This window comes from Chironomus tepperi, unplaced genomic scaffold, assembly GCF_022539635.2.
Source record: "Chironomus tepperi strain 1889 unplaced genomic scaffold, CSIRO-AGI_Ctep_v1 contig_68, whole genome shotgun sequence".
In the NCBI taxonomy this organism is placed as follows: domain Eukaryota; kingdom Metazoa; phylum Arthropoda; class Insecta; order Diptera; family Chironomidae; genus Chironomus; species Chironomus tepperi.
In genome coordinates this window covers 297,534-317,874 of record NW_027226190.1, presented here as the reverse complement: position 1 = coordinate 317,874, position 20,341 = coordinate 297,534, and the positions used below count along the sequence as shown (strand labels likewise).

Genomic DNA, 20,341 nt, shown 5'->3' with positions numbered 1-20,341 from the left:
TTACGACCATTTACACTGCGCTTCCATTCAAATCACTTAATCTTAACAGGGCTCATTATTTAATTAACGAAATTGCAACAACAACAACAACAAGGAACATTTGTTAATTAAAATAAATTGGGAGATTTGCTTCCTCTTCAGCAAGGAACAGAAAAAGAAAACTGCGGAAATGCGTCGGGAAAGATTTTTCAATTTTTCCTGTGTTCCTTTTTAGCCAGTCTTAGATGATGGCATTAAATTTTCATTTTCACAAATTATATTTTTCTGCTATCAATAAATCAATTTCACACATGGTTAAGACATCAATTCCAATAATATTATTTCGTTCGGTGCTTTGTGTAATATAAAAGGCAAAGAAGTTAGGTATGAATGTGTATATATATATAGAATATAAAGTATAAAAAAAGAGGGGCGAATTGTTTTTTTTGTTACGTATTTTTATGCTTTGATTTATTTGCTGTAAGGTGGATATGCAGGCTGTATGTATATATATCATCTCTAGTCGTAGATTTTAAAATAACAATTAAGTTGAAAAAAATTTAATTAGAATTTCATTTCAAGTTTGCTTTATGATGTCTTATTGCAGATAAAAAAATGCACTGACATTAGTTTTTTTTATTTTGTGTCCTCAATACCACACAGGATGGATAGACTTTTGGCACACATGGAACAACAACAAAAATTTTTTTGTTTTTTTTTCTCGAGAAAATCTTTTAAGATACTTCTTATCAGCTCAAATAACACTTAAACACTGAACGAACATCGGGCGGTTAGGCGTTGCTGGAAATAAGGAGATCTTTTAGCCGAACATGCACATTCGGATATGTCATGCGCATGGATATTTAAGATGTGAAAGTAAAGTTTTGCTCCACATAATTTTCCCCTATGCATGATGTACACACAGAAAACTGTTTGAAAAGAATTTTTTTTTCTTTTTTTTTTCAAACAACATTTGATGAAAAAAAAAAGAATATAAAATTCTCATTGGAGTCGAAACGCCCAAACTCCACACAAAAAAAAAAAAAATTACCCGAAGAACCTTTTTTTTCTGTGCTGTTAAGGAAAATGGAATAACAATAAAAAGAACAAACATAAAATCGTAAATTTTTCCGAAATTTTTTTTTTCTTTTTTTTTTTTTTAACTGAAGTATACCGACAATTCAGTCTATATTGTTTGGTTGTAAATAAGAAGAAGGAAAAAGTTGGGTTGCAGTTTTCATATCTTGTTTAATCGTAGCATTTCGTAAAAACTTTTTCGGAAAGTTTGATGTCAGTTAAAAACAAACTTAGTACAGGTAGAGACGAGAGTTTTGTGTGTAGCAAAAATTTTTTTAACTGTGTTGTTGCTTCACTCCGGGGAAAATTTTCTAAGAAAGTTTTTAATTTTTGTTTTATGGAAAGAACTTAAATAAGAAAAGAGAGAAAAAAAATTAATAGTCAAAAAGTTTTCTTTTCGCTGTTTTGTCGAAAAAAAAAAAAGTAAAAAATATAAAACTTTTTGGGTGGGTAATTATTATATTCATAAAATACGATAATAGCAGAATCATTATAAAAAAATTTAAAAAAATAAGAATAAGAAAAGAAATTTTTGTGGTAAAAGTGATTTTTTTTTTTGTTTTGCTCTTTCAAACTTCAAACTTCTTCTAATTATTGATCTCAATCAAAATTTTTAAGTCTTGGAGACTCATTCAGTTCCTCCTTTTTGTTTCTTAAAGTCGTCAACAAATTCATTCATAAAAATTTGAAAAAAATTATTAAAGACTCTTTTTGTTGTAAAACTTTTGTTTAGTTTTTGGGAAAATTTTCAAAAAGTTTTTCAAAGTTTTTTAACTGTTCATCAACAAGGAATTGTTTTTGTGGCTGAGTGTTAACCCAGACAGATTATTGTTAGTAAAAATTTTTGTGATCTTTATAGTTGAGAAATATTTTTGAGGCATCGAAATCTTTTACTTTTGTACCTGTATCTTCCTTCATGGAAATTGTGTGAATTTTTGTGATCATTGGAAAACATTTTTGTTCGGAAAAATTCTTCGATTTGGAAAAAAAATTTGAAATTTGTGAAAAATTTGTTGGATTGTGAATTGTCTGTAAAGTGCAATGTTTTAGAAAATTGTTCAAATGCTTAAAGGAAATTCGTCAAATTCTTGTGTTATGAAAAATTGTGTGAAAAATTCTAAGAATTTCTCATTTTCAAATTTCAAACAATTTTGAAAATTTTGTTATCAAATTGCAATTGTGCAATTTTTATCATTATTGCAATAGTTCCTCAAATTGTAAAAGAAGTGAGAAGCATAAATAAATTTATTAGGAAAATTTTATAAACATTTCATCAAAATTACGAATTTTTCAAGATAAGATAAATTTCATCGAAGTTAGAAAAGATTTCTTTGAATTCTAAAAGATTAATTTCTTTGAATTGTATTTCAAATTAGATACATTAATTCAAATTCTATAATAGAATCTTCATCTTTATTTCAAAAATTTCAATTGTAATTTTGTTAGTTTTCTAATGCAGTGAATTTTCTTGTGCTTCAAAATGCTAAAGAAATAATAAAAACATGAAAGAGAATTTTTTGCAGCATCTTCCAAATTATTGTTAAGTTCAAACTGTGGAAAATTTTAGAACTACTAGTTTGATTTGTAAAAATTCTTGATTAGACTTGGCTAGATAATAATCAAAACTTAATTTATTTGAAGTTAGTTCATAAAATTCTGAAGAATTCGAAAATCTGCAGTTTTATTTTGTGCCGTAAAATAAAATTTCCATTGGAAACATTTCTCAAAAAATAATTTTTCAAGTCATTTCTTTCATTTCAAAAAATTAGTAAAAAACTTCTATATGTCTTTTCCGAGTGGACAGAAATACATGAGAGCTAGTGATAACTTAACTTTAAATAGTTATAATCTTTTTTTGATGACTCGGAATTTTGTCCAAAAAAATCTAAAAATTTCTCATTTATTTGTGTGACTGTGTGCAATTCTAAATGTGATTTAGTTAGTGTATAACATTTAGTGTTGAATATATAAAATGTGTAATTTTTAAATAACCTTATGTTAAAAAACAATCTATTTTTGATGAATTAAGATTATTATCTCTACCGAAACAAATGAAGAAATCTCTGTCACGGATCCTTTGAAGCTCCGTTAAAATGTACATTACTATCTAACTAAATAAAAGCCGTCCCCTTATGACATTCTTATAGCTGAGAATACAATCGATTGAGCAATGAGAATGCTTTAAGGATTTCACATTGTCGTTAATAAAAGAACTTTGACGAAAACTTAAGTTTGCAGAGTCTAATTCATTTTCGAAATTTCTATTATCTGCTAAATTGAAATTGTTACAAAAATCCTAAGATTTCTAATAAGTCAAATATAATTGCAATAGTTTAAGTATCATTGATTATAAAGTATCTCTCAAATGCTTTAGAATGTCTTAAAATTGTGTAAAAATTCTAATCCAGTGCTTAAAGTCTTGCAATTTAAGACTACTAAGTCCTAAAAACAAATAAAAAATTTCCCAAAAAATTCAACTCTAAATTTAATTCTCAAAAAGACTAGAATCAAAATCAAAATCGTTCCGGGCCAGGTACAATGTATGCCTAAATGTTATTTACACAAAGAAAAAGGCAAAAAAAGGCAGCAATTCTCAATTGTGGGAATTTTTTCTTTTCCTTACTCCTATCCAATAAAAATCTTATGAAAAAGAATAAAGCCATAAAAGATATGGAAAAAAAAATATCAAAAACAAATAATAGACATTATCACATAGTGAAATAAATGTCTTGAGGAAATTTACCGAAAGGAACTATAAACAAATTATTTTTATTTTTTTTTCTATTGCACAAAAAAGGAAGTGGAAGAAGAGAATTCACGGCCCTCCTAATTTCAACAAATAAACTTTTTATACGCACGGAAATACGTCTAATAAAAACTGATTATATCTACCCATGAGACCCTTTTTATTTAACCGTAAAAAAAAACTACTACTTTCACGTTCCTACTTATCATGATAGTGCTAAACTGTTTAGATATGTATCGCGTTTTTTGTATATATTCTCAAATTAAAATACACATTTGCTCAAATCAACAAATTACTCATTAGCATAATTCGTTACTCTGTTTCGACTTATTACAACACCAATTATTAAATTTCAACTTCCTTACTTAAACGACTATGAATACATCTACATATCTTTTCTATGCCAATATTCATTCGTTCTATAAATCACTAAATTAGCTTTATTATGTTGATTCTTTGAGGCATTTTAGCATAAAACTTTAAGCTTGCCTCGTTGCCTCTTTTTTTTTAAAATATAAAGCCTTGCTTTCCTGTATATGGCATCATGAAAAATCGTTTATCGACAAGTGACTAGAACGCATAACTCAAGTTATGCAAAGATCAGAAAAAAAGGAATTCAAACTCGTTTTTCAATTAATTTCTCATAATATGTAGGTAGAATCAGGTTATGATCTACTTTACTTGGTACTCAACCCACGCAACCATGTCGCAATGTTTATCAAGGTGTATTTTACACCCTAACTAGTTTGTATTTCTTATATTCTTTGTTATTATAATGATGAATGGACGTAACCTCGTTTTGAATGTAGGTTGAACTTTATTATTTGCGTCAACCGACATTCAGCAGATATTGAATGGAAGACTTGCAAGCTGGTATGGTTTTTTGGTATTTGTTCAAAATTAAGATTGAAGCTAATAATGTCCCGAATAGCACAAATTGGTTAATCTATCAAAAATCCGATTCCGGGACAGTGTGACTTTAACTTGGTTTAGGATTCGTTATAAATTCGACACATGCCAAAGTCACGTCTGGTACCGGATTTTAGATCGATAAACAGATTTGTCATATTCAGGTGCATTAGAAATGTCACGTTGCGGTTAGGGAAACTTCATGCCTTACCGATAATATGGTGAAGCAGAGGGGCCTTTGTAGACTAGACATGTTAATCGGAAACATATCATGAAGTATAGTTGGTGAAGATGAAATCAGTTTTTACCCTGCTAATATGAAACGATACTTGATAACCACAAAATTCATAAAGTGGTTCACATAGTTTGGCTGTCAAGTCCCTGACAAGTCCTAGATAAATTGAACCTTAGCATAAAACTGGAGTGAAAATGACTTTAGGAAACAGTAGCCTTCTAAATGTCACGACATAAATGAATAAAGCTTCATATTGATTCCGTTAAAGGTCTGTTTCAGTTTTTAAATGACTGTAACACGAACAGGATTGGTCATGACACAGGATTTGACGTTAAAACAAATGCTTCCGTGACAGAGCCTTTTTCGTTAGTGCCTCAAAGTGAACTTAATTTCTATTGAATCGAAATAAGCTCAAAAAACATGAAGGAGGCAAAGATACCCAAATGGAATCCAATTCAAATCCTTGTTGTTGCCACTTGGTTGCCGCATGATCATGTTGCTGCCACATGATTACCGCATGACCATGTCGCTGCCACATGGTCACATAGTATCGCATGAGCTGATGATTTTTCTATTATAGCTCTTAATCAACTTCAGGCCCTTATAACATGATTTATACCAATAACAACTTGCAATCCATAAAGTCAATAAGACAACATTTCCAACTTCCTTCATACAAAAAGGAGCTAAAAGAGGAAAAGTTAAAATTTATTGTAACTCTTTGTGTATACCTACATGAAAAGAAAAAGTAAAAAAAAAGAGAAATAAAAATTAAAAGGAACTAAAAAAGAAACGAAAGAAAAGAAACATATCCTACCGTCGACGTCACGCTAGTGAAATTAAAAGAAATTAACATAAAGGCCAGTGTGTGACAAGTACGAGTTGGAACGAATTTTTGCTTGCTTCATTCAAAGTTAAATTTTTTTAAATCACGTATGTTTCAAAATAAGCAAAAAAAAAATAGAAAGGAACAGTAAAGAAATGAGCGAAATGCGGGAAATAGGAGGAGATGGAGGAAGCAAGAAAAAATAATTCTTTTCACTGCTAATAATTTTGTTAATAGTGTGTTGGCAAATGTAATAATAAAAATTAAAGAAAATTATATTAATGCCTAGCAGTTTCGAGCTCCCCTCCCGAAAAAAGCAGCAGCAAGCACACACAAAAAAAAATGTATATTTAAGAAAAATCGCATGTCGTCACGTCATCGTTGTCAAATCCTTTTAAAACAGAAAAGACGAGAAAGAAATCCAAAAAATAAAGAAGAATTTTTTTTTCTTTTTGGATTCAGAAGCAGCCACAGCTTATATTAATATGTGCTTGCTTATTTCATCAAGGAGGGATAAAAAGTTAAAGTTAATTTCTGTTTAAGGCAGTGGTGGACAACCTTTTATTATTCATGTCACGACTTTGGTGGTAATCCTTGATTGAAACCGCAAATGGCATGCGGTTAAATGGCATTTCGACTAGTATGCCGGGGTGCACAAGTATGCAGCAATATACTAGTAAGGTGCAGTACACTAGTATGCCGGGGTACACAAGTATGGTGTAGTACACTAGTATGCCGGGGTACACAAGTATGGTGTAGTACACTAGTATGCCGGGGTACGCAAGTATGGTGCAGCACACTAGTATGACGGGGTACGCAAGTATGGTGCAGCACACTAGTATGCCGGGGTACACTAATATGATTCGGTACACTAGTATGCAGCCGTATATTAATGTGCCACAGCACACATGTTACCCAACAACTGTCTTAACGCAAAGAAATCTATAGAGAAATTTCAATACACATCCGCACGCACACATTAGCAAAAAAACTACAAATCTCCCCCATTCTATTGATGCTTATATTTTTCTCATCTAATTAACAGTCAGAGACGATGAATGAATGCGAATTTTATACATAATATAAAATTTTTACACACAAAAACCATGAACAAAAAGCGGCATGAGGCAGGCGTAGTATGAGTCGTCCAACAACAACATTAAAAACCCAAATAATATTTTCTTATGACTCGCACAGGCAATTTTCTTTACCGCATTAAACTCTTTTAAAGTCATCAAAAATGCCTTTTATTATTATTTTACAAAACATAAGGCAATGTTTTGATTTTTGCTTTTTCTGGAACGGAATTTAGTCCGGGGATCCTTTTCTATTGCTCTTACCATAACAAATTTTATGAAAATGAACCCATCTATATGCACAATTCATTGTATTTTTTGAGGACCTTTTAAAACCTTTTACACATTTTAAATATGCTTAAAATTAAGCAATAAGCTTTCCATAATTTTATTTTATATTTATAATATAAATAAAAAATAACCTTTTTTTCTCCTTTTTCTTGTGATAAATTAAAAGGCAGACAATTTTTTTTGGTATAGAATAGTTGTTGCACAACCTTTTATGAGGTGTGATCCACTTTGATGTTCAATAATGTCTAGTTTAAATTGAGATTTAAATGTGAAATCTGAAGATATCTTAAAAAACTGTTGGATTTGAGCTGTGTTGGATCGTTGCGACCAATACAAAGATAAAGGCTGTACTATAAGCACTGGGTAGATTCCTAGCAGCTCCCGATAGCTCAGTAGGTTAGAGCATGATGATGATGAAGTATGATTCAAGCTACGCTTCCTAACACGCCTGGTAGTTCAGTATGTAAGATAAAGTTCAAGAAATTTTGAGTGCATCTTTAAGCAACGCTCCCTAATACACCCGGTAGTTCAGGAGAGAAGAGCACTTAGTAGGTAAAAGCACATTTAAGGTGCATTAAGTGGACTTTAAACAACAATCCCTAACACACCCGGGAGTTCAGTAGGTAAGAACAAGTTTAAAAAGGTTTAAGTGTGCTTTAAGCAGCACTCCCTAACACACCTGGTAGTTCAGTATTTAAGATCAGGTTTAAGAAAGTTTGATTGCAACTTTAAGCGACACTCCCTGAAACACCCGGAAGTTCACTATGTAATAGCAGGTTTAAAAAAGTTTAAATGTGCTTTAAGCAACGCTCCCTAACACACCTGGTAGTTTAGTATGTAAAATCAGGATCAAGATAGTTTAAGTTTGCATTAAGCGACACTCCCTAAAACACCCGGAAGTTCAGTATGTAAGAGCATTTAACATGTGATCTTTAGAGCGTTCTGACACTAGTGTGCCTTGGCACACACTTTAGACTTCACTGCTCTACAGTCAGGTCTACAGCCTTAAGTTTGATACAAACTAAAGTGCCATGTCACACAGGTTCCTCATCCCTGATAAAGATAGATAGAGATAAAAATTATATTTCTCTCCATGTGTCTTGAAAATTCTTTCATTTTATGCTAACCTAGGCAAAATTTTGCATTCAAAGTATGTAGATTTATTGGAAATCCATGAGGTGGGTTGATGTGTAGGAAGGGATGAAAATAAAATGAAAAATGTGTAATAATTTATGCAATAATTTCTTCATTTATAAAGATTTATTAAAGAAATTAGGAATGAAAATATGGAAGGAATCCTTATGTAAACTTTTTATGCTGTCTTATGTGCTTATGTAGCTAATGTGTAAATACTGTTACTAAGTGAAACAATGAATGAAAAAATGAAATTAAGTGAAATTTATGAGCAGACTGTGATTTCTTGTGAAATTTGCTGAATGTTGGAAATTTTTGGAATTTTTTAAATGCGGAAATTTTTGTGTTTATGTGAAATTGAGGGAGTTTTATGCTTAATGTTGTTGGGATCATTGACGTTTATTTGTGACTTTTCGGGAAGCTCAATTTTTATTCTATTCTTTACTTTGCTGATGCAAACGTAGGCTCATTGCAGCTCTTAAGTCTGTTATCCATATCCTTTCTCAGTTGACTTCTACAACTGACTCTATCGCTGGCTACTCTTCGTCAATTACTTACTCTCTTACATGCATTTAGAGTTCGTCGGAAGCTGGATCTGACTTTAAAAAACTTCTATCAGTTTCTGATTCCCTGTATTTTTGCATCGTTGCTCACGCAGTAATCTCTTCCTCGAGATCTCTTTCCATCCAGCTAGTCACTTTTGCCAATTAACAATTCCAAATGCTTCACTGTCTCTATGAACTGTATCTATGAGAGAGCTTCTCCAAGCACACTTAGACCGTCTTCGTGCTCGTATCCTTTTAACTAGGGGTTGCCAAAATTAGATGCAGAGATGCAGAAAACTGTAGGCCTGCTGCAGGCCTTCGCATCTGGACGAACCCTACTTTTAACAATATCAGCTTCGTTAAAGATCTAATATAATTCTACTTTGCTCCTAATTCGGAAAAAGTCTCCTTCCTATTTCAGTCCATGAAAGTTACTTCCGCTTAAATACGCTAAGCGCGTTCTCATCTGCTATAGTCTTGTTCAGTATCAGTGATATTGCCAGTATTAGACAATTTGTCGAATACTGAATAGTGTACCGAAAGTTGACCTTTGGTGTCTACAACCTGCTTGATATTCACTAAGAAACGCTTCTGCAAAAGACTAAAGTCTAATGGAAAGGATTTTTGAGACTGCCCAAATAATGCTTAGCTTTATAGACTACTTCAAGCAACTACTTTCAAAATAAGTTTATGAGTAACTAGATCCAAAATCCTCAAATTAAATTTCAATGCACAATTGCCATTCCTTATCCTTATTTCCCCGCAACATTTCATATTTTTTCTCTCTGTTCATTTTTGATTTATTTTTAAAATTATTTTCAAAAAGGCACTTAATATCTCTTAATTACTATTTTTTTCTCAAGTGAGTAAATGTGTTTGTTTTCGTTCTAAATTAGTATTTTTATAATTTTATTGTGATCTTGAACATTTCATGTAAAATATGCTATTAATGATTCGAAACTACCTACATTGTGTACGTACATCTACATACATATATAATTAAATTGAGAATGTAAAATAAAATAAAAATAGAGGAAATGCTTCAACCCCTTAATGGTTTTTTTCCTCTTCTGCTGTTCAAAGCCCGTTTCACTCTAAGAAATTCGATTAGTGTGCACAAAGACGCAGTGAGAAGGGTTAAAATTATCGTCTAGAAATATTTTATGTGCTGTTTGACAAGTGCATAATACTGTGCGGAATATAATTTAGTTAGGATGTATTGCAATCTCACGATGTTATTTTTTTTTGCGCGCGCGATATAAACTATAAAATTTATTTTTTCCGTATTTGGATATCCGGAAATTAAAATCACGTAGAAAATTATTTCGTGAATGCAGCAAAAAGTTTCAAAGTTTTTCTTTCTCTATTTTTAGTTCCTTTTTAAAAATAAGCAACACTTCACAATATTTCTATTAGCATTATATGTTGTCTATACAACATAGTTTATTGATGACTTGCAAATTTTATTATTAATTTGAAAAATATTCAACAAATATCAGCAGTTTTTACATCAAATGAAAATTCACTGAATGGAGATGATTTTCAGCCAGTATAATAGATATAGTACATAAGCGAAATCTCAATCTCATAATATAAGAAGGAATCAATTAGATTGCATGTCTCGAAAGATGTGGAAAGATATAAAACATTGAGACAGAACGAGTAGATGGTATGAAAGGGGTATAAGATGGCAAAAAAGATATATAAATATATTTTACATTTATTCCAAATGAATAACCCTTTTACAATAACGACGATACGGGTTAAGAAGATAAAATTGAAAATTTTCTTTTTTTTATTTTGCTTTATTTCTCGCAAAGAGAACAAAGTTGATCTTATGATATGCTATTTTCTAAAATATAAAGCAAATGTTTCCAAAAAAATTAAAACCATTTTTGGGTGACAAAAGCGCTTTTGCAGTCTAAATTGCTGAATTTAAAGTTCAAAAACGCTGATTATTCGTTTAACGGTTTTCAAAAATTTGAATTCAAATGACTTAAAGTTGGTTAAAACAAGGTTCAAAAATCAGTCGTTAAATTCAACGAAAATTACAAAATTTGAATAATAAATGACCGTTTTCAGAAAATTGAACTTGAAGTTTGTATTAAATTGTCGTTAAATTTAACGAAACTTACAATATTTAAAAAATAATTGACGGTTTATACAAAACTATTGGATTTTTTCAAATTTCAAGTTCAAATGACTTGAAGTTGTTTACAATTAGTCGTTGAATTTAACGAAACTTGCAAAACTTGAACAATATTGACCGTTTATTCATAATTATTGGAATTTTTTTCAAATTTTAAATTCAAAAAACTTGAAGTTGGTTGCAGTTAGTCATTGAGATTAACGAAACTTGCTAAATTTGAATAATTTTTTACCGTTTATTTAAAATTGTCGATTTTTTTTCATAATTTTTAAATTAGATGACTTGAAGTTGGTCGCAATAAGTTGTTAAATTCAAACGAAAGTGAGAAAATTTGAATAATTTCCGACCGTTATAAGTCATTTCCTCTCCAAAAACACTTAATTCAAGTGTTTCATTCTTTAGTTCTATTCAAATCATCCCAAAAACACATCTCATCATGAGATGGATTTATGATACAAAAGATAACACGCTGTCAGCCATCCAAATTGAATTTCATACCACATCACCCTCCTAGAATCCCACAAGAAGATAAAAAAAAAATCGAAACCATTATTTGAGCACATTTTTGAATTTTAAATTCATCTACAGTAAATCTTTTTCTCATAAAAGACTACCAACCAGCCATCCAAATACAGCACAAAAAAAAATAGAAAGAAAAAATATTCAAAGCTGATTTTTATTTCAATTGAAATACCTATAATGGCATCATCAGGATCGGCATCATCATAGCAATGGATGTTAGGAATGGAATGTAAATCTAACAATTTTATGGGATAATTCCTTTTGTATTCCCATTCCACCCGTAACATATTGCTCACTAAACAAATAGAAAAGAACAAGTAATTACCTTCTTGATTCTTTTTTGTGTTTTGTTGCTGTTTTGAGCACATTTTAAGGATAACTATAACCTCAGCTTTTTAAAGCATCTACAATCACTTAGTAATAGTCTGAAATGATTTTCTGCCAAAATACTAATTTCACGTTGGGTATTTTTCACACCAACACATTCGTATAAGAACATAAATTTTAATATATTTTACAATATATCCATGGATATAACATTTTTGTGATGAAACCCCTAGAGAATTTTTGTTAAAAGCAAGTTTTAATTTTTCCTTTTCAACGACACATTCATTACGTCTGGTCTGGAATCTTTTTTTTTTAATGTTTATGCTGTATGTGTGCTCGCTTCAAAAACCATGTCGAATAAAAGTATCTTTATTATAATTAGAAAGTTTTCACTTGTCACATAATATCAGGTGCTATGTTATTTAGTCGTTTTACGTAAATATGGTTCTTCTTCTCCTTACTACTGCTGCTGCTGCTGCTTTTTTTTGTTCTTTAAATATTTATCAACTTTTTATATTTTTTTGTACAACCGTCTCCCCACCAAATCTTCAAAGAATTTTACACTTCTTTTACTTTAAAGTATGTGGATACTCACTTCAAGTTGAGTTCTTAGTTAGTTTATTTAGCGTTTAATTTAATGAAGTCACTTTTAAGGTGGAATGATTTTTTGGTATTTTTTTCTTTTTTCAACGATCCTTTTTAAATTAAATTGTTTGAATTGCATTAGGCTGGAATGATGCTGCAGTCGGGTCCAATTATATTTTTATTTATTTAGTAGCAAAAACAATTTTTAATTTGTTTTGGACTTTTTGTATGGAAGTTATTAATATTTTGAAATTTAATCACATCAAATTGAATTGTTGCCATTTAATGGTCATTACCCGAGCGGGACAGTACGGCGAATCACAAGTCAACCGTCACGGTACAGTCAGGGCAACTTCGTGTTTTGTCGTTGATACTCATGAGCGACACAAATGAAGCACAGTGTGCAAATAAGATTGATAATATTTAAATACTCATCAGGAATTAATTATAGTGCAACTCAGGAATTAATCAGGAATTAATAATTCAGTCAACTACAAACTTACTAAAGTTAAAGAACTTTTCAATTAACGGCTTTTTGAAATTCAAATTTACAATGGTCAAAAAAAGTTTAAATTTTAAGTTCAAAATTTGAACTTCAAAATCACATGCCTTGTTTAGGAAATGAAAAATCATTAATTAACGTGTTTAAAAATAGTTTTGCGCTTATTTAGTCGGATTCTTTTGAAATCAAGACGATTGGAGTCAAGAAGAATTATAAAGAAAGTTGAGTTGACTCGAAATGAGTACAAAATTCAAGTCTTGAATCTTAAGTAAGTTAAAAACGATTAAAATCATAACAATGTGTACAGGATACAGCTGTCAAGAATACACAAAAATCCTTAAAGTCATTAATAATAGATATTAAATTTATATCTTTAAGCAACTGATGAAAGTACTCTTCTTAAAACCCAATTTTCTCGGTCCTCAATGAACCAGTATCCATTCTTATAATACTAAGCCAGTATATTTAATTAGTAAAGTAATCCATAAAAATTTTTTATCACCATCACTCTCTCTTTAAAATCATAAACTCAAACGTCCCACAGACCCTCAATTTTAAAATAAATTTTCCATAAAAAAAGAACTAGATGGATATAATCCAATATCATTCTATATCCATTTATGAGAAATAAATTTACCAACGAAAGAAAAATATCAGAGGAGATAGGAGCAAATAATCCAATCTAGAAAGATTATTTGCTTTTTGTAAATCAGCTTTTTACTCTAGCTTGACAAAATAATGAGCAATTTTTTAATAAACATTTGCACCATGAAGTACCGACACACAGAAAATGTTGGAAGTCGTTTTGTTTGGTCGAGGGGCGGAAGCGCAGTTTTGGACATAATACAATTAATTTTGAATAATTTGATAAATTCGGTAGAAATGTATTGAGAATTGAATGAAAAATAACGGTCAAATTGTTTTTAAAAATTAACGGTAAAACAAGTTTTGAATTTCTGAAGGGCAAATTTCACGTGTTTTTGAACTTTAGATTTGAAAATTACTAAAAATCATTAAATTAAGCATTTAGTCATAGTTTTAGTCTACCAAACTATTCAATAAGCAAGTAACTCAATGATATGGAACTAATGCTTCAATTATAAGATCTCTACGATGTCTCGTTGCTGAGTTTTGAATTTTCGAAAGACAAATTTCACGTGTTTTTGTGTGTGAAAATTGAAAAATCATTAATTTAAGCATTTAGTCATAGTTTTAAGCTACCAAACCATTCAATAAGCAAGTAACTCAATGATATGGAGCTAATGCTTCAAATCCAAGCTCTCTGCAATGTGTCGTTGCTGAGATCTCGTGCTTCACTCAGACACCCAGTCGACCAGCCAATCAAAGTGAAATTATAAGCTTAATAACACTAAACTACGCTAAAAAATATATAAATCGAGACAGTTCCAACGTCATTATAAACAACACAAAAAAAAGTTCCTTTTTCTGTTTGCATTCTAAAGTAATTAAATATAAATAATTGTGCCGACTATAAATTGCATAAAAGAAGTTTAAGTTTCACATAAAATTTGATTATTAAAAAAAAGAGAGAGAAAATTCGTCTTTTTTTTAATTACGTAAAGGCACAAAGGAGCAATGAGATAATCCTTAAAAGTAACTGGCATTATACACGTATCTCGAGCGATGCTTTCTAAATCAAAATATATATTCTATGTATATTAAATAGAAAGATGTGTATTTAAAAAGTCTTTAGAGAAAAAAGGAGAGGAATCACTGCTATCTTAATGAGTTGTTATCCTTTTTTATGATCAGTTTAAAATACGCTTCAAGTTTCTTTGGTGCTTTAAACAAAAAAATATATATTTTTTGCCTGTAACTGTACCTTAATGACAAACAAAGTAATAAAAAAGGGGCTAAGGCAATCAAATCAATTGAAAGGGTTAATTTCTAAGGAAAAGTGCCTTAAAGTATGTAAATATACGATATATGTATATATGCATATATTTTTAGGATAGAAAGGACTTCTTTCCATTTTCTAAAGATTCTACCATTAGCATTAAATATTCATCATTTACATCATTAGGAGGCAAAAGGTTAAATTTTTTGGTTTTATATTCTTTTAACTATAGACACACAATACAGTCCTTAATTTCCTTATCATGCCAGCATATTCGATATTATTCCTACATACAACATAATGTTAATCAACAGCACTTTCCCTAACAATAATAATATAAAAATTACTCTGTTTATCGATTTGCCGTCGGGAAAAAAAAGAAGGGAAATTTACTTCTTCCTTGCAAGTGCCTTCAGATTTTTAATTTCTGATTCTAAAGCATTCTCATTTCATTGTTATTTTAAATCCCATTGCGATTTGAGAAAAAATTTATTTTTCACAGTTGACGCATTATCAAAAATTAACACAATTTACTTTACAAAAATATGTATATAAAAAAATTTGAAAAAGTACTCGACCTTATTGAGTGACTTTAGCGCATTTTTGTAGCAGTGATCTGCATTTGATTAACAAGTGATAAAGAACAAGATCCAGTAAGGTCCAAGTCACTGCTTCAATCAAAAAACCAGATCCAGTAATGTTCAAGTTACTTCCTCGATCAAAAACACAAAATTCAGTAAGGTTCAGGTCACTTCTCAGACCTAAAACAAGATCCAATAGATTCAAAGCCACTTTTCCTGACTATAAACCAAGATCCAGTAAGGTTTTAGTCATTTTAAAACTCATAAAACAAGATCCAGTAGAATTCAAGTCACTTTTGTTAGGTTAAATGAATTTTATGATTTAACGGTTTCTAAAAATTCAAATTAATTTGAAGCAACGCTTTAGAAAAATTATTTTGTTTATTTAATGAAAAAATCATTAATTAACATGTTTAGAGTTAGTTTTTTGTCTTTAAACCAATCGGTATCAAAATAACTCGATGGCAAAAAGCTAATACTTCAAACCCGAGCTCTCAACGATGTCTAATTGTTGAGATCTCAAGCTTCACCCATCCAACATCCCAGTCAAATCAAAGTGAAGTCAATTTTTCATTCAAAAATCCGCTAAAAATCAACTTTTCTTTCCGGGAAACTCAAGTCACTCTTCTTTACCTTTTGTGTCGCACAGCAATTGTGTATGACAATAAAAATTTATAATGATAAGGAATATTATTAGAGGAATATTTTGATCGCAAGGAAAAAACATTTGATTGAGCAATTTTGGGGAAACAATTTTTATTACAAATATTTAAATATTTATTTTTCCTCTTTTTTTTATTTTTATACATTGAGAAAAAAAAATGACTAATCCATTTTCCATTATACGGGAAATACATAATTTCATCATATTTTGATTCAGATTTTTGCGAAAATAAGATTTGTTTTGAAAACAAACAGAAGGATCGAGGGTGTGTCAATAGAGAATTAAGTGATGTTATTGAAATGTTGTTTGGATTTTCATTGAATGACACGATTGATGTGAAAATGCTTAGTGATGCGAGGATTTTACTTGAATTTGAATAAAATCTGTGAACGGAAGTTGGAATTAGCTGATAACATTAGTTTACTCTTAAGTGATGATTCCGCAACTATTTCACTATTTTTTACTGAACTCACTATTGATGCGAGAAAATGAGGCAAAGAACTTACTGAATTCACTTTTGATGCAAAAAAACTAGGCAAAATATTTGCTGAATTCAATATTGATGCGAGAAAATGAGACAAAGAATTTAGTGTTTCAAAATTAGTTTACTTGCATTTTCTAACCTTAAATAATGATGGCGTGTTCAAATAGTTGTTAATCAATCCTAAGTCCCTCCCGCACTAATAGGTTGACTCTGTCATGGTGCCCAATCTAAATCGAATTTAATATTAATTCGCTAAGAAGTCAGAGTTACTCCGTGTAGGAATTGATCACTTTTCTAAGCTACTTAAACATTTGCACATAAAACTAACCCGAGTAGACAAGAATATGTTATAACTACTTAAAGACAAGTCAGTGTCCTACTAATGACTAGTTCTAACGACTATTTGACCCCTCGGTTAAGGTCCAAACTATGTCACAATCAACATTTTACTAAGAAATTCAGCGTTTCCTTCAAAAAATACATCGATTAAAAGTCATCTAGAGCAAAAAAAAATCAAATTTTACCACAAAACATTCTACAATATTAACATTATCATTGTAAAATAAATTCAAATTTTTCGCATTATTTTCCGCATATTTTCCATAAATAATGCAGAAAAAAAGCGAGTCCTCAGCTATTTTTTATACCAAATTGCAATCAATTTACACACCCCAAAATTCATATTTCAATGAAATATTACAAAAGATTTAATTCCTTACTTCCTTTCTCTCTCTCTTTTCAGGCAAAGTGTGAATTGTTTTCGAGAACCGCGAACATATGTAAATTATATGCAATGAGTGATGAAAGATTTGTGTTTTGAAAATAATAACAATACAAGTTCAATCATTGATGGTGACAAAATAAAAGACAATTTTAATAATATTAATAAGACAAAAGAGTCATCAGCACAGAGACTTGAAATCAGTGTTTTTCGTCAATTACCAGAATATAATAATAATAATAATAATAAGTGCAAAACTATTTGGAATGAACATGACATCAAGCATGCAATGTTACAAGCAAATCAAGTTAATTTGAAAAATTCTCTAATTCATGGTACTGCTAAAAACCAACTGGTAAATTTAAACTTCTTTTCATCCGACGGGAAACTTGATCAACGGAAAAATCTCGAAAAACTTTCATTGCAATACGTTTTAAGTAAAGGTAAGGCATTCCTTCTTATTATTGCCCGAGTGACACAAGTGAAGAAGGCTTCGTCACGGAGCTTTTTAGGCTCTGCTTAACCTATTTTTATTAATACCAAGCGGAATTTTAAAGCGGAATTCTAAACCAAAGCCTTAAAACGAAGTCTTATAGCGGAGTCTTAGAGCAGAGCTTTAAAGCAAAGCCTTTTAGTGCAGTCTTAAAGCGAAGCCTTAAAACGAAGCTTTAAAGTAGAGCCTTAAAGCGGAGCCTAAAAGTAGAACCTTGAAGCGAAACTTTAAAGCGGAGCCTTAAATAAAAACCGAAACTTTAAAGCGGAGCCTTAAAGCAAAGCGGAACTTTAATGCGGAGCCTTAAAGCAAAGCCTTAAAGCGGAGCCTAAAAGTAGAGGCTTAAAGCGGAATCTTAAATTGAAGCCTTAAAGCGGAGTCTTAATGCAGATTCTTAAAGCAAAGCCTTAAAATGAAACCTTAAAGTGGAGTCTTAAAGTGGAGCCTTAAAGCGAAAATTCAAAGCGGAACCTTAAAAGCTCCATGACAAACCTTATTCATTTGTGTCGCTCGGATTGTCGAACATATTGTGTTGATTATTCCTTCCTTTAAAGTCTATATTCTGTCTAATTTTTATTAATTTTACTTAATATGTCATTACTATGACAACATAAAGGAAAAATTACTCATTAATTGCATATTTGTATGCGGTATAAGAAAATCATAAATGTTTTTGAAGGGGTTTTTATGTGTTTTATTTGAAGGAAAAGTCTGTTAAATGAACAGAGATATGAGACATGGTAACGTGTTGTTGTATACATACAACCTGTTCTAGTGTTTTCAAGTAATTTCACAATTTTTGGTGTATTATCTTTCCGTAGCTCATTTTATATTATGGTTAAAAATTTTTTTGGAAATTATTCACTGTGAAATGGAATTTAAGATGAATATTTATTTAAATTTTTCGAATTTTAAATCAAGACTTTGATGAATTCAGAATCTGACATAGTTTAAATTTGCATATAGAATTCAGCCAAATACAATTTTTTTGGTATTTCTTTCAAATTAAAGCATTTACAACAATTAAGATGAAGATATAGGCATTAATGATGCTTATTAAATGTTTAAGAACTTAGTGCAGATTGACAGGACTTTGAGGATTCTATAAGTCCAAAAACGCGCCTCTAATTTAGTTCAAACTTCAATTTTTTGGGAGTTCTGCTAATTATGACTTCATCAACCAACTTAAAAGACAACTTAGTTTGTATTAACTTATTTTTCAATATTTGCCACTTAAAGTCATGATCAGACTCTTAACTATCAAAATGGTTTCATACCCAAGCGACACAAATGAAGCTGACAAGAAAAGGCGTGTTGCATTTGGTGGTAATAAATGGAATATAACTGAGCCTTAACAGCTCTATGACAAAGACTTCTTCATTTATGTCAATCAGGATATAACAGCGAAATTGTAAAAAATTGACCATATTCAAAGTCTTAATATTAACCAAAATATTCTAAAAAATTTCAAAACTCAAATTTGACTTAGCTCAAAATTAGCAAATATTCAAAAATTTGAAAATTTCTATATTGGATCTATAATTGCAATATTAAATTGGAACACATTTACATTATCTACATTAAATTCACAAATTCAATTCCCAAGCGAAATTTCAATAAAAATCATTTAAAAATATTAAAAATTGAAAGTAATTTTGATAATTGAATCAAAAATAATTCAGAAGTCACAATTAGAACTTCACTGTCATTATACTCAAAATACACCTAAATATACACCACATAGTTTTACTTTATGTAAACATAACCCCTTCAAGACTTCCTCGAACCTGTCAAAAATATATCAAAAGAGATAAAAATTTGAAAATTCCAAATAAAGTAAGAAGCGAGAAAAATGAAAAATGTGCCATCAAAAAACCACTTCCAATTTGTAAAATAATTTCAAAAATTAGAAGTTAATTTAGTCTTCTTATTATACATTGTACATTATAGTACAAAAGGAATTTATCTTTAAATAAACATCCCATCATTATATTCTTGTTAATTCCAATTAACTCGTTAAAATTTCAATATTTTTTCACTTGAGAATAAAAGCAAAAAAAATCTTTAATTAAGAAAACACCGACACAAATGTAGTCATAATATTCCATATCCAACACAATCCTTTCCTCATTAAATTTTTGTGCTTGCGACACACAAAAGGAAGTTTAAAAACTTTCTCCCCAGCCATAAAATTTTGTCTTTAAAAATTGATTTTTTTCCAAAAATTACAGCAGCAACACCAAAGAGATTATGAATTAAGTAAGAGTAAGAACAAATCTTTTCAACATTGTCCCTTTCAAGGCATGGCACAAGAAAAATTTTTATTATTAAAGTATTGTTATCGTTCAGCTGACTATATACATAACACAGAGAAGTATATAAGCAAAAATTAGGCATCTATGGTAATTAAACTTGAAATTTTTGGTTGAAGTTCTAGAAAACTTTGAAAAGTACTAAAAGTGTTTTATAAACTTTTGGAGACTTTGAAAAAAAAAAAAAGTTTTCTTTTCCCCATTTCTTTTTATATACCGCCGCGCATTCACTTCCCAAAGAAATATCTAATTTTCAGAAAAAGTTTCAAAGTTTCTTTTTCTTGTTTTGAAAAGTAAGGCAAATTTTTTAGACGTATAAAGTTTT

The 20,341-nt window shown here is 30.2% G+C and overlaps 1 protein-coding gene across 1 annotated transcript in view; it reads left to right on the top strand.

Moving 5' to 3' along the window:
• The first annotated feature begins 1,329 nt into the window (after nt 1-1,329).
• The window catches only part of LOC139100851 (myelin transcription factor 1-like protein), a 42,088-nt gene continuing 23,076 nt past the window's right edge, over nt 1,330-20,341 (top strand). Inside the window, exons 1-2 of the mRNA XM_070653606.1 lie at nt 1,330-1,502; nt 17,233-17,654. Coding sequence (XP_070509707.1) covers nt 17,291-17,654 — 364 coding nt within the window. The 5' untranslated portion in view covers nt 1,330-1,502; nt 17,233-17,290. The remainder of the gene's footprint in view (nt 1,503-17,232; nt 17,655-20,341) is intronic.